Source organism: Grammomys surdaster, unplaced genomic scaffold, assembly GCF_004785775.1.
Source record: "Grammomys surdaster isolate TR1022 unplaced genomic scaffold, NIH_TR_1.0 1164, whole genome shotgun sequence".
In the NCBI taxonomy this organism is placed as follows: Eukaryota; Metazoa; Chordata; class Mammalia; order Rodentia; family Muridae; genus Grammomys; species Grammomys surdaster.
The window spans coordinates 2,752,448-2,766,943 of NW_021605583.1; the positions used below are offsets into that span (position 1 = coordinate 2,752,448).

The following is a 14,496-nucleotide window of genomic DNA, read 5'->3' on the forward strand; positions in this document are numbered from 1 at the left end:
GCTTTCGAATTTCTATATGAGGACAAATAGGGCAGAGTATACTTTGAATTTGTCTAACCTCTGGAACTTTACTCTAAAGGGCCCTTGGGATACATGTCAACATTACCTTCCAGCCATTACCAAAAAGGTCATCCTCCCCCAAAGGAAGAACACATACCAGTGATAGCAGGTCTCAAAGACAGCTGGACCAAGGATGCTAAACTTGGAGTGCACAGGCACACATCTTCAAGGCCTCACAAGGAGCTACCTAGTTGGGGATGTACCTGCAAAGTCAAAGCTTGAAACAGGGACTAAAACGACAAAGTTGAGCCAGACACTTGACTGCTGGCCCTTTAAGCCCTGCTACTTTCTGAGAACTCACTACGTGTCCTGATAAGAGTGGCTGTGAGCCTGTCTGGATATTATCGAAGAACCTCTTCTCCCATAAGCTGTGCGGTAGGGTCAGGTCATTTCAGTTTCGTCTTGTAGTTTTTTTTTTTTTTTCCGGAACTATCTGTGAAAATATGGAAGTCACTGAAGAAATCTGGTTGCCAGTTCTTTATGATTAAATATTTGTGGCATCTTGGCAAACAGGTGGATTAGAAATCTGAGGCCACATTTTATAACTCAGCAGAAATGTCTCACTTAAGGAGGATCTTTCTACTTGTCATGTGGCGACCGTATGGTTGCTTTAAGGGTCTGGATGACAGACTCAGAGGAACCGCTCTCTATAGAGCCAGTCCATTGGTATAAGAGTTACATTTCAACTAGACAGGGGACAGTGAAAGATTGCACCAGTTAACACTCAGATATCACCTTGGGGTTCCAGTTGATGTATTTGGACAACACAACCAGGCCGAACATTTGTGAGAACCCCCTAGAGGAAGCAAGGACTGTATTTTTGTGCTATACTAAGAGGTACACAGGAAATGTAGCAACTGTGTACTAACTTAGCCGCTTGGAGCATCTTCTCATTTGCATGCCTCACTGTGCTTCAAGAGCCAAGCTACCATCTTGTATTTGCCTCAGTTCACTGACCAGCAGGGTCCCTGCTCTGTGTGTTGAGGTTGAATCTGGAGCCTCGTGTTATAGGCAAGGAGATAGGTGAGAACATCACACATTCAGCCTGCCATGTGGCTTAAAATAGAAGTACACTGATGAGCCATGATGAGAAAGTCCTTAAATATTCTATGCAAAAATTCACAAAGGCATCAGGAGTCCACACAGATAGTTTTCTCCGAGTAGCCAGTTCTTATAGTCATAGACAACCTTGTCTTCTAAATCAACATTATAATAGAATGAACCTGTAAGGAGTGCTTACTTCCTGTCTTCAACTTTACAGCCTAAGCACCAACTTCTTATCTTTTTGGTGTACTGAAGATGGAACTCTAGACCTCATGCTTGCTAAACACAGGCTTTGTCATTGAGCTATCCCTCCAGCCCAGGACTGTGTATCTATCTATTCTCTGTCCCCTAATGATCTCTGAGGTTATAACACATCCTACCTTACCCAACAAAAGACAAAGATCAGGTGTCTTGGGTAATATGCCCGAGGCTTCAGAGCTAGTAAAAGTGGGGCAGTGATTTAAAACCAAGTTTGGTCTACTCTTGCTCTTGAGTGCTATGCTAAATTGCCTTTGTCCTGTAGAGATATGCTAGATCATTTTCCCTGTTGATCTTGGCCTTTTGGCAAAAGCTGGGAGAAGCTAATGGACTCCCAAAGTTCTGCCTAGACTATGAGGACGGGCACAGAATGGATGTCATGCATGTCCATGTGCTGCCTGGGTCCACTGCCCTGTGCACCCTTTCCTTCTCTAATGTCCTTGGAAACCTGGCCAAGCTCCTGGCTCTTCCACTGAGTGGACTTGCCAGCTTCCACTCACTCCCCTTCCCCAAGAAATCCCTACTGGTCTGTATTATTGCACAGGGTGTGGCAATTACAAATGAGGTCACTTCAAACGAGATCACTTCACAGAGGTAACTGGTACCTTAGTCAGTCTCTTGTGACCACTTACACATGTCGGTGTCCCCCTCAGTCCCAGTGTCGATGTGCCAGACACTCAGTGAGCACATAACAGATTCTGTTGGAGATGTTATGCTCAAGAGACAGACCAGACACCAGACCACGATGTAAAAACTCCAAATGAGATGTCCAGCCTTGACTTTTCTGGAGCTTACCTTGTCTCTCCCTGCCAAACCTTCCTGGTTACCTGACAGACAGAGGGGGAACTCAGCAAGAGCTGGGTAAATGGTGAGAAAGGGCACTTTGGGGTGGCCAGATTTGGCTCATGGACTATGAGTGTGGTCATTGCTAATTTCGCCTGCAAGGCAAGGATGATGATACCATGCTGCTGAATCTCAAAGTCCACCTGGGCCTGAAGTCTCCAAAACCTAAATGGTAAGCGAGAAGAATCCGCAGGCAGCCGAACCAGCAGCTCACCTCTTCATTTTGTGACAGGAGAGAATTTTAAAAGGAAGAAGGCAGTATGAATTGTTAAGACACAGAATCCCAAAGAAAAAGACAAGTGGAGCAGGCAACACAGGGAACTTGGTGGGTGGTGGGTGAAGGTGGGGTTGGGTGGTGGTGGACACAGCCACAGGAGGCGCCATCCCCGGCAACTGTGCTCCGCACACCTGCACAAATCCTCGCGCCCACTGGAGTTGACTCTGTTCAGATGAACACCAGACTCTCCTGTCTACTGTGAGGGTAGAAGAGGAAGAGGACAGGACAAGGATGAACAGACGAGAGAGGGGGAGGGGGAGGGGGAGAGAGAGAGAGAGAGAGAGAGAGAGAGAGAGAGAGAGAGAGAGAGTCCGAGAGAGAGAGAGACCAGCTCGCAGCCACTCTCAGCCAGTGCTCTGGGCCCCCACACAAGGTCCTAGGAGAGGAAGCTGGGACCAGAGGCCGGGTGTTTTAAGAATCCAGAAAGAGATTTAAAGGATCACTTGTAACATTAATTTTTTTTATTAAGAAGACAGATATTTTATAGTACTTCTTTTTTTTCCTTTTTTTTCTTTTTGTAAAAATGGTATACATGAACCGATACAAAATGCGAATGAATGTGCACACACGGGTGTGGAGTTTCTTACACTGTAACATGGTCCTTGTACCTTAGAGACAGAGCTGGCCTAGAGGGAAAACAAGACGTCATCGTGACTAAAGAACAAGCTTATTTGGCATCAATTATACATCCTTCATTATTTTATACTCCTTTAAAAAAACACAAAAAAAACCCAAGTTTGTTCTTTCTTCACTCTAAAAAAAGTGATCAACCTGTACAAAGTAATACTCAACAATACATTTCAAACAGTGCACTGTATACTTAAGAAAAATACATAAACCAATATACAACTAAAGTCTGCAATTTCCTGTTTTTGCTTTGTTTTATTATTATTATTATTATTTATTATTATTATTTTTCCAATGTGTGGGGCCTACACTTTGCAATCTACCTGAGACGGAAAAACACCAATCGAAACACAGGAACCTGAGACATGTCAACATTGTAAGCCATAAAGTTACATCAGAACACTGCACTACTGTATACACTTGTCAAAACAGAAAGATGGGCGGTCCCGAAAATGAGATGCCAATTCTGTGAACAATGGTAGTTTTTTTTTGTGTGTGTTTGTTCTTTTATTGTTTTTTTTAAATATATTTTTTATATTTTTTTTTTCTAAAAAGGACAGCTGAAAAACCCTTTCAACGACATGCTAACTGGTTGTCACCCTTTGATATGGTCACTATGGTCAGGATGGGTGCTAAGGGCTCGGAATAGATGCACATTATAAAACTCTTGAAAAAGGGTGCTCCTTGTGGCTTTTTGTCTTGGTTAAGTGCCTAGGGGCAGGAGAGGGGTTAACAAAACACTGCTCCGTAATGGATTCTCCTTTAACATACCAGTCCGTTCCCAAAAGGCCCCCATATTGCAGTGGTTCTATCGGAAGTTAAAATAAAGACAAGAAAAAGAAAATACGCTTTCAAATAACAGAGTCGACACTTTTTTTCCCCTTAAATAAATCAGCGTAAGTTTTCCACATAATGTAACAATAGTAAAAATGCACCTTGCAAAATCCAAAAGGACTGACTGAAAATGTTATATAATATATATTTATATATTTATATATATATAGATAGATCTATCTTTTCTGATGCCGTCTTTCCAGAGGGACTGTTTTGGAGTCTGGAGCTTACCGACACGTGTGGTAAGAGTTTAGGTTCTGTCCTTCTTCAGAACTACTGCTAGATGCCCTCGGCACTTCTGCAACCCCTTGCTTAGCTTTAGAGAAAGCAAATGGTTCCTCCACTCCTCTCCCTTCCCCCAGGCTCCGGTGTAAGATATGTTCACGGAAACTTATTTTAGTAGCTATGCGCTATGGCTGCCATCATGCGAGATGAGGAATTTTTGGCAGATGTTTCTTAAGGCTGAGGAAAGAGGCCAGGGCTAGTGCACGGAAGATAGAAACACTCACATTTGGAGTTTTGATTAAGTAACTGAAAAAGCCCCACATGCTGCTTTTCCACCTCAGCTCTGACCTTTCGAGAACAATACCGGCCCTTCTTTTGTACCTCCTGCCTTTGTCGAGCCAAATCTGAAGGAATGGGAGCAGAGCAGGGATTGGAGCTGGAAATCCCAGCAGGACAAGTGTCCCAGCAGGACGGTGTCTGTAATATACAGTACACACAGGACACATCCCACTGCCATCCTTAATAAGCACAAAGGGGGAAAAACAAAAACAAAACAAAACCAAAACCTAAACAAAACCTGAAAACCTGTCCCCTTCAGTCACTCACACAGCACACGGACTTGCTCTATCCTGCACGGAGTGAGCAGTAAGGCCAATTGGGAAAGGTGGATGGAATTGTTCAGAGTAGAAATAACCAGAGCAGAACTGTTGTACCCCCTCCCTGCTTCCCCTCCTGTGGCATCTCAAATTTGTCCACTTACATAAAACGGACAGACCTAACCTGTCAGGTCTGTTTAGGGCAACGAGGAAGGAGGAGACCTTTCCACTCCAAAAACTTTCTGCACAGCGTGGGGTAATCTATACTGAGCCGCCTACAGATAAAGAATTAACGACAGATTCAATCTCATTGCGACACACCTCACTTGCAGATAACCCTGTACAGTAATGAAGATCCACAGCAGACGACAGCTTCTGGGTCACAGTCTACGTTTCTAGTCTTCGCTGCTCTAAGTATTTAAGACATGGGCAGCAGCAAAGAGTTTTCATTGTTTTCTTTTTTTTTCTTTTTTTCTTTTTTTTTTTCTTCACCCAAATCTTTACGACAACAGAGAAGGATGCATCATGGAGACACTAAATTCTGAACTATGAAATCTAAACTGTGCTGGTTTTCCTTTTATGAAACTGAATTTGGAACAGAAAGCAGTCACTGTTAACACAAATAAAAGAAACTGACAACGGGGGAAAGTCTTAGGAATCCCAGCAGGTCAATTCCAAAATATGGGAGGTTTGGGAGGGGGAAAACAAATTTGATTTTGGGAAAAATAAATGCATAAAAAGGGCAAAAGGGAGGAAACACAACAAGCGAACGAAAACAAGGCACAGAATTTTCTGCAATCTACCGAACCAAATCCAAGTACCCAAGTTTGACTTGGTAGGAAGAAATAGAAACGAAAAAAAAAAAACAAAACAAAAACAAAAAACAAAACAAAAAAAACCAAAACCCAAACCAATTAAAACCAGATTAAAAAGAGGTGTCAAACAGCAGATCGTACTTTCAAAGAACATTCTTTGTTTTTGTTTGTACATTGCAAACCCCAAGCCTTCCCAGTCTCGCATCTCTCCACCCACTCATAAAAAAAACACACGAGCTTCTCGCAAGTTCCAGTATCACTGTCTCTTTATCATCTAAACAGGCCAGTTGGACACCTCATTGGAACAAAAAGGCTCATCTAGATGAAGTACTCTTTCTTTTCTTCCGAGTTGTTCTGTCCTCCTTCTGCATTGATTATAGCTGTGTCTGCGTCTGCTGCGTCATCGGCTCCTTTGGCTTCATGAGTGAAGTATGTACCTGAAAGATGAAGGGGTAAAGCACTGTGACTCTCTGGTGGCCTCTGTGTGAAGTGGTACAGAGATGGCAAGTTGCTTTATGGCCATCATCAGCCGAAGTGGTGTGCAGGCAGCAGAGGGGGGAAAAAAACAATAGGAAGAAGAGAGCAGGGTGGGTGAGACAGATGGGAATCCCGGGCTCCAAAGGTAACCACTCCAACTGAGCCGCTGCGATGTAATTCAGCAAACGAGACATTAGAGCAGTGATTATGACCAGAGAAGACGACGTGAGTGGGGCTAAAATGCAGGAAGCTGGCGAGCTGCTGCCTACCGCGTTAACAGTAAACACCAAAGACCGATGACAAGAGATGTTCGCACATGGTTAAAGACCAAAGCAAGGAAGAGCAATTAGCCAATAAATGAATTAGGGCCCCGAAGATGCTTCTATTGCCATCTTGAACCCGTTACTCCAAACATAGTCTCCTGGCTTCATGAATTGCTACTGGCTACCCACAAGGGAGGCTGTGCTTGAACTTTTGTAAGGGTTGTTTCCCCTGTGCCATCTATTTCAGAGAGGGGCACCAGATGGAGGGCACAGTTTGACATTTTAAGGGCTGCAGTGGAGGGTTGGGCTCTGTCTTCATGAACGAGAGAGTCTTTCTCACCACGTGACTGGAGCCTGGACCCAGATTCATGGATTTGCTAATTGTCACAGCTACTTTATAATGACAATAGACAGAACATTAACCAAGTTGATGACATTTCTATCACCAAATCCCAGGCATTTACAAGGAGAGAGGCAAGACTTCACTTTGGAGTAGCAGGCAGGTAGAACTCAAATTGCCTGGTGTAATCTGATAACCCTCTTACCATTATGTTCTGACTCTAAAGATTCTTATACTTGAAAAAAGCCTGAGACATTTTGCCCAATTCTCAGATCTTAAAGAGATAAACTGAGCAACAAGCAGGTGGCCAAGTGCTTCCTTCCTGTGCTCTCTCTTTTGCAGGAGAGCTTGCACGTGTATCCCCTTCCCGTGATCCTCCAATGATGCTGTGTACACTCTGCCCCGCTCTCTGGCTTTACCAAGCTAAGCACTGAAAGGCAGAGGTTCTGGCCCACACAGCTCCAGGGCTCCCCAGCTGTTCTGTGCTCCAGACAGACACTTCTGATCCTAAAGGCTTTTGTTAAGCACTCTGGACCTCCACTGCTGGGCTCCAGGGACTTTCTCCAAACCCAAGTAACAATCAAGCGGTATGCAAGCATCTACCCCCGCCCCCTCCGCCCCAAAGCTCAGTGCACAGTGCTTGAGAAAAACAACTGAGAAAGACAAGGGCCTACAAAGAAAAGGAAGACTAAATTACCGGGAGGGGAGAAGAGGCCCAGAGCAGCATGAGGCAGAGAGGAAGAGCATTGGCAAAGATGATTGCCCATCCAGTCTGCACAGTTGGTAAGTGTGATGATTAATGGCAATTTAAATCAATTGCCCCGATAATTTAAAAAATACATATTTATGTGGCTTTTAAGGCAAAGGATTAAAAAAAAAAACCAACAAAACCCGGGCATATCACATCAAGAAGGAAATATTCTGGCTCTGGGGACCAGCTTACTCAGACTTCAGGGGCAGCAAACCGGTCCTCCTGTCTCCTGGGAAGCGAGCAGGCTGTGGCTATGTTTGCCATGCATACAGTCTTCTAGGGCTCAGGCCCCTTGTCACAGCAGCCCCTACCTTACGAGTTTAGCTCTATTCCCAAACGTGGACTGGAGAAGCACAGACTTAGACAGCTTTGTATTTATAGAAAATCCTAATCCTCCCACACAGTCCTCAGCAGCAGTTGCTACGGTTTCTCCACCTCCCAAGCCCCCTTCTCCCCGTTCTAGGAACCACATAGGCTGTGCCATCCTTTACACCAAGCTGCCTACTAATGACAACAGTGTAGCCCCCCAGTGCCAGGGCTGTGGTGACATGTTGCTCCAGCTTGCCAGAGCACCTTGCTTACCTTTATGTCTGGCAAAATAGCGGCCCAGAATGATGAGCAAGCATAGCATGGCAAACACCACCACGGCTACGACGCCGCCAATCACCGCGTGGTCCACTGCCCCAATGGTCCCCTCTTCACCTGCTCGAGAATCTGTTGAAATCAGAAGAGGAACAGGGATGTAGAACAGACAACTAGACACCAAGAGCCCCAGGGACACTGCCTCCAGGGTCAGGAGGTCACCTTCTTTTTTAATGGAGGAGTCAGAGAGAACAAAGCAGATGGATCAAGTTACATGGAGTGAACAGACTGACCTGTCCAGTACTGAATTGATCTGTTCTCCCCACAAGGCAATTTCATTAGCGGCAGCACAGGAGTGCTACTGCGTGGGATAGAAACTTAAGGGGCTGTAGGGGGGAGGGATTCTGGCTGTTCACACCTATTCTTAGTGCCCACTGTACACGTCCTGGAGCTTATGGCTGCTAATGATTAAGGACGGTGACCTAACTATGGACACCACAGAGGGTACCTTCAGTCCATCACAGGAACTAGGGGCAGGGGGGAGGACAGAAGCCCCACAGCTTACTTCCTTAGAAGAACAAGCATAGGGAAGCGAGGCTATGGAGATACAACGGCAGGCTGGTGAAGACTAAAGGAATACAATATGCTGGCTACATTTACAACGTGTGAGGAGGGAAGAAAGCCTCGATTTAAGATCTAAAAACCTAATTCAAAAAAAAAAAGAAAAAGAAAGAAAGAAAAAAGAAAAGAAAACAAAAAGAAAGAAAAAAATATGGTGGGAAAGAATACTTGTCCATTACCACAGACAGTTCTGATGCTGTTTAACCCCTCAAAACGTAGTTTTCTCTTATAAGCCTCACTCCCTCGGGGAGTCCCCTTTGACTTTTTGGCTGGGGAACAACTTCAGAATGAACCCAGAATGAGCTATGGCGATGCAGAATGGATAGTTACATGGCGGGGTAAACAATTTTAATTTAGGAATGTGGCTACATCACCCTTTGCTGAAATCCTAATGGCACCTGAGATTTATAACACAGTAAAAACAATTATTCTCCTGTAGATTAATACATTAACATTTTGGAGTGGAAGCTAAACCATTGTCTTTTTTTTTATTTTTTTTATTGAGTCAAGTACGACACCTCCATTAAAATGATTTACTGGCTGTACCTTACAATTTAAGCACAGCAGCAACAGAAACGGTAAAAATCTTTTAACTTTACATGATTTGTGAAGTCATATGTGAAGGATTTACCATTTAAATCTTTCAGTACATGAAGCACATGGCCTATAAATCTGCCCCCCTTGTAGTTGCTGGATGCCTAAGAGAAATGCGTTTCACCGGGAAGACCGAGAGTGCAAATTCAAGTCAATTTCTAAGAAAGATTTATCTCTGTCTCTCTCCAAAGAACAGAGCAAATCTCTGAAGCCTCCACCTCTAATAATATTTGAAGTTTATCGATCAAGTGTACAGATCCGTGACAGCTAAAGGTAATGGTACTCTTCTGAGCCGAAACCTGATACAACGCTTTCAGCGGGAGGGCAGGTCTTACGCTTTCTCTCAATATTTCCAATTCTGCTTGGAGACTAAACACGGAAGGATGTGGGGAAATAACTCGTGACTGTGGCTTCCATGGAAAGTGCTTTAATTAAAAGAGCTTCAATTAAAACGTGGAGTATTTAAAGTGTTCCATGGAGTTAGCTTTGGAAGGACTACAGAATAACTCAAACCTCAAACCCCAACAGAAATGCCAAGTCAGAGGCAGCAGCAGGTCGCCCGGACAACAGGATGATGGCAGTTTAATTGGAGGATAGAGATGGGTTGGAGGCAGAAAGCTGCAGCCAATTAGTCTCCTCCGTGATGTGCAAGCCTCTTCAGCAACGTGACTAATAAGCTCCGCTTGAGATGTGGTGGTGAGGATATCTCCTTCCTGCCGCAGCCCCAGTGCTGCTGACTGCAGACAGCGCAGACTCTACTGTCCTCAAAGTCCTCTTCATGGGGCAGGTGGTCTTGGAAATGTTTTTGCCTTTTAAGAAACAGTCTGTTGATGGGAAGTACTGTGTGCTGGGTGTGCATTAATTCCTGTTCTTGTTCAGGGACAAAACATCGGCCCCAAATAACATCAGGGAGGGCTTGCTTTAGTTCTCATTTTGAAGACATCATGGCATTGAAGGAAGGTGGTAGGACCAAGTGGGGTGGCTGGTCACATGGCATCCCTAGTCAGGAAGCAGGAAGAGGCTTGCTTTTTTTTTTCTATTGGTCTGGAGTCTTGGAACTGTGCCACCCACACTTAGGACTGGGCCTCGAGACATCATCACAGACACATCCATGAGTGTGTTTCCATGGTGATCCTAGAGCCAGTCAAGTGATGAAGAGAGGCATCCCAGGGTGGTACTGGATCCTGGTGCCTCCTGGAAGATCACTCTCCACATCGCAGAGACATGGCCAACTGCAAAAACACTTAAATGTTCTCACTGGGACCAAGTGACCATTGTCAGCTATGTTTCCCTTGTGGGAATGAAATCAAGTGATCTTCAGTTGCTTCAAACTGACTGAAGTCTGACTTTATTTCAGCAAGCTCTGTGTGTCTTAGACTTGGGACAAAGTGACGGGGAAGAGAGAAAACCGCTACGTGAGGCAAGGACGAGGGAGGAGCCACCATGAGAGGACCGAGAGTACATGGATGTTTCTAGAAGCTGTTTAAGGCAGACCACTGGAGGCAGGCAATTCCTGTCCACTATTAAAAGACCAATTCTTCCATCTCCAGAGACATGTGGTGGTATTTGGTGGTATGTTTGAGCTTTGGGGAGGGGTAGGTGAGTGAAGGGGAGGAATACAGAAGGACTGTAAATCTTCTCAAAACAAGGGTAAAAACTGTTATCTGTGGGATTCCTTACCTGAGCCCAACTACTTATTTGACTTTTGCTTTCCAAATGTGCTCAGTCTTGCTATGTCCCCTTGTACATAGTCCACACTAAATACCTGTCTGAGTTATCTTCCGCACCCTCAAGGACATACAAACACGTTTCAGATACTTATTTATAAGCGTAATCTCTCTATATTCACTTTGATCAGAAAGTTTACTACCGCTAGTTAATCATCAAGACACTTTTCCTACCTTCAATTACAGCAGATGGACACGGAGGTAACTGCTGTTTAATTTACAGGGAACACTGCTGGTGAGGAGCTCCTCGCCGCCTCTTCCCACCTCTCCTCCACCCCACTCCCACCCCTGGCTGTAGTAATAGAGCCGTGACTGTTCCTAAGTGCCTGTCATGGTCGGGCTTCCCCGTGGAGAGCAGTTGTTTCTCATTGTCTCTTCTGTTTCCTCTTGGGGGGATGGCAGGTGATTCCAACGGTGCTGTGGGTCGGCTCAAAGTGGTAGGGGTGACGCTGGTCACCTGCTATGGGGTGAGCACCACCCACACCTGCAGCTGGCACCTTGCTGGTTACAGAGAGCAGCAGCATGGGATGCCACAGGGATGTACTTGGCCGACAGGCGTTGCATTCAAACAGGAGACTGCGGGAGGACCCCTGGTAAAGTCTGCAGCTTCCATGTCTCCTGCCCTGCTCATGAGGTGAGAATTAAGAGATTACACGAGGCGTGTCTTGAGAAATCACTAGGGTGGAAACGCCATGGGAGTTGATCCCCATCAGTGGAAGGTCTTGCTCCTCGGAGGGCGTACACGCATCCATGTGGGTCCTGTCCCCTTTGCTGTTCGCTTCGCTGCAGCTTCTCAGATAAAAAGTGAATGTGGGGGTGTAAAGCCTAATTTCAGGCAAAGGGAATCCTCTTGGATGCACAATCTTGCTTTCTTGCTTCCTAAGAGGCTCTAATTCTTCCTCGTGTATAGTCACCAGTGTTAGCGGGTTTCTATTTCAGGATAAAGGTGGGCCCTTGTTGTACTGGGGAGGAATGCCAAATACATGCTTGGTACATGCATATACAAAACCAGTCATTCTAGTCTCAGGTAACCATGGTCTGTGTGTAGTTAACCTCCATACACAAATTCAGATAAACCAGTGAGCTGGCTGTAAGTCTAAACTAGACAACACTGAACACTGGGCAAGACAACACTTTGTTGTGGCATAACTTCTGGTTTGCCTGTTCTGTCTTGTTCCATCCTGCACTACTTCTATAGCTGTCAGGGTGACAGACACATCATGAGCTGGTCACGACTGTGGGTTAGCTTTTCTTCTGGCAAAAAGCTGGAACACCTTGGTTCCAGGTGAGGTTTCTAAGTTGCTTGCAGAATGTTAAGTTGGCAACAAGATGAAACAAAACAAACAAACAAAAACAAAACAAAATGCTCTGCCATAGCTTCATGGCCTTGATTTTAGTAGCTTAGAAATCTCAGAATAACAATAAAAGAATTAAAACAAACAAAAATACTTTCATCAAAATCCCAGGGATGTCCTAAACTACTCAGCTTCTGGCAGCTCAGCACGGTTGACCAGATCCCTCCTACGTCTCAAGGGCAATATGAATGGAGATAATTCTGAGGGCCAGACTGGACTTCCAGTTCCTCTCCACCCTCCGTCTCTCTCTCTCTTTCTACTTGCATTCACTCCTTAAACACTTACAGTGGAGCACTTCCTTCACACAGCACTCCACAGCCTCTGCTGCCTGTGTGGATCACGCATCTGCAAGGGGCAGGTTTCTATGGCTACCTAACCACCTGGCAGATGTGCCACACCAACTGTCAGGAGAATGCCACAATCGTGGATCTATCATAAGCCTTGCAGGCTGTGCTGCCAAAACAGGGATCGGTGGGTAACCAGGGAATGGCTAGGATGTCCTTGGCAGGCTCCTGGCCTGACGACGGACTGGCAGAGGGACTCACTGAGCAGAGCTCTCATGGCAACCTCAGGCCACCCATCCAGAAACCCAGGGTGCAGGATCTAAAGGATACCCAGCCCTCTGCTTTGAAGAAGGTGGAGCGTCAGGCATGACGGCCATAACTACACTGCTGAACCTTCACATTTCAGGCTACCTTGGTGCAGGCTAGATACTGCTCCAGCACCCACTGATCTGTTCTCTTAGGTCTCATTTAAAGTGGGGGCAATTCTAGGCCTCCCACTCCCCCAGGGGCCTCTCCTGCCCAGGGATGACTGAACTGAGGCTGACATTTTGCAAAAGCTCTGTCACTTGGTGCAGCAGAGGTCTCTCTGGACAAGTCAGTTTAATTAAAGAACTCTTAGAATTGGTGTTTATGATGGAAATGCTGCCTCTGGCTTCCTAGAGCTGGGCTGATTAGTCTATCTCAGAAAAGGCTTAATGACTGTGATGTCACTTGCTACTTCTTGCTAAGGACGAGGGAGGGGAGGCTGGTGGTACATATTCCAAAGCTGAAGCAAAAATGAAAAACAAAACCTCAAACGAACCACACACACACACACACACACACACACACACACACACACTGCACTCTCTGAAAGGTAAAGCTACCTGTTCTCATAGCCTGGGGTAGCTCTCTCACCTCAGGCAAACGAGCCGAGCTGGGCTTTAAAAGCACAGCTTTATTACTGGAGGGGAACACACGAATGGCAAGCGCTGACAAAACGCCACGTTGTTTGCTAATCCTAATATGTTATTCTTCTTTTAAGATTTGCTTTTCTCAGCACCAATTCAATTATAGATGCTACAAATCCTTCTGACATTTAATTCCCTCTTGTCAGAGAGTAGTAAATGTATACAGTACATGCAGGGCTTTCCCATTAAGATGTTAATATATATTGGAACACACTAGCCTTTATGCAACATAACCTTTCCTTTCCATCTTCTCAGAGAAGGGAAGGGAAGGCATCAACGTAGGCCAGAAAATCATGAAGATTCCCATAGAGCATGCCAGGCGGCCAGCAGCAGCCATCAGCGGCATTCAAGTCTAGCAATGTCATGCGGCTATTCTGACACTTAGAGGGACTGTGCGAGGCCACTGCAAAGAAAACCCGAGAGGTCGTCCTCAGCGTGTACCCTGGATCTCAGTATAGACTCATTTAAATGACAACGGTGCACAGATAGTGGCTGTACACTGTACACTCTCAGTGACCAGGACTCAGGCTCTCCCTGCCTGCCACTGCCTAGGCACAAGGGATGGGATAGGAGCTCACTTGCCATCAGACCTGGACCAGAAGTTCAACCTCATTCTATTCTGAGTGACTTCAGGCAGGTCAACAGCCTACTCTAAGACACTGGCCCCAATGACACTCTGCCAGGGTCGCTGTCAGGGGCTAGAGCACACTGTGGGGCTTGATGTCTGAGGTGCATCACTCCGTTCTATAAAGTCCTGAGGGAGATCTTTTCGGTTCTTATCACTGACCCCAGGCTCTTTAGGAACAAGGGTCACCAAGCTGTCATTTCACTTATACAGAATTGACACGTGCTGTACTGATGGCTTTGCTGTTCTCCACGGTGATGAAGGAAGCAGCAGGCCATCAGATGCAATCTACGGTTCAGGTATATACCATTCGAGGACTGCAGTGTTAAATCCTCCACAGCGAAGAGT

The 14,496-nt window shown here is 45.6% G+C and overlaps 1 protein-coding gene across 3 annotated transcripts in view; it reads right to left on the minus strand.

The window, feature by feature from the left end:
* Positions 1 to 2,921: 2,921 nt before the first annotated feature.
* The window catches only part of Cadm1 (cell adhesion molecule 1), a 321,034-nt gene continuing 309,459 nt past the window's right edge, over positions 2,922 to 14,496 (minus strand). For all 3 annotated transcript variants that reach the window (XM_028783700.1, XM_028783699.1, XM_028783701.1), the window contains 2 exons: positions 7,993 to 8,124; positions 2,922 to 6,016 (listed from right to left, as the gene is read on the minus strand). In XM_028783700.1, the coding sequence (XP_028639533.1) occupies positions 5,898 to 6,016; positions 7,993 to 8,124 (251 nt within the window). In that variant the 3' untranslated portion in view covers positions 2,922 to 5,897. The remainder of the gene's footprint in view (positions 6,017 to 7,992; positions 8,125 to 14,496) is intronic.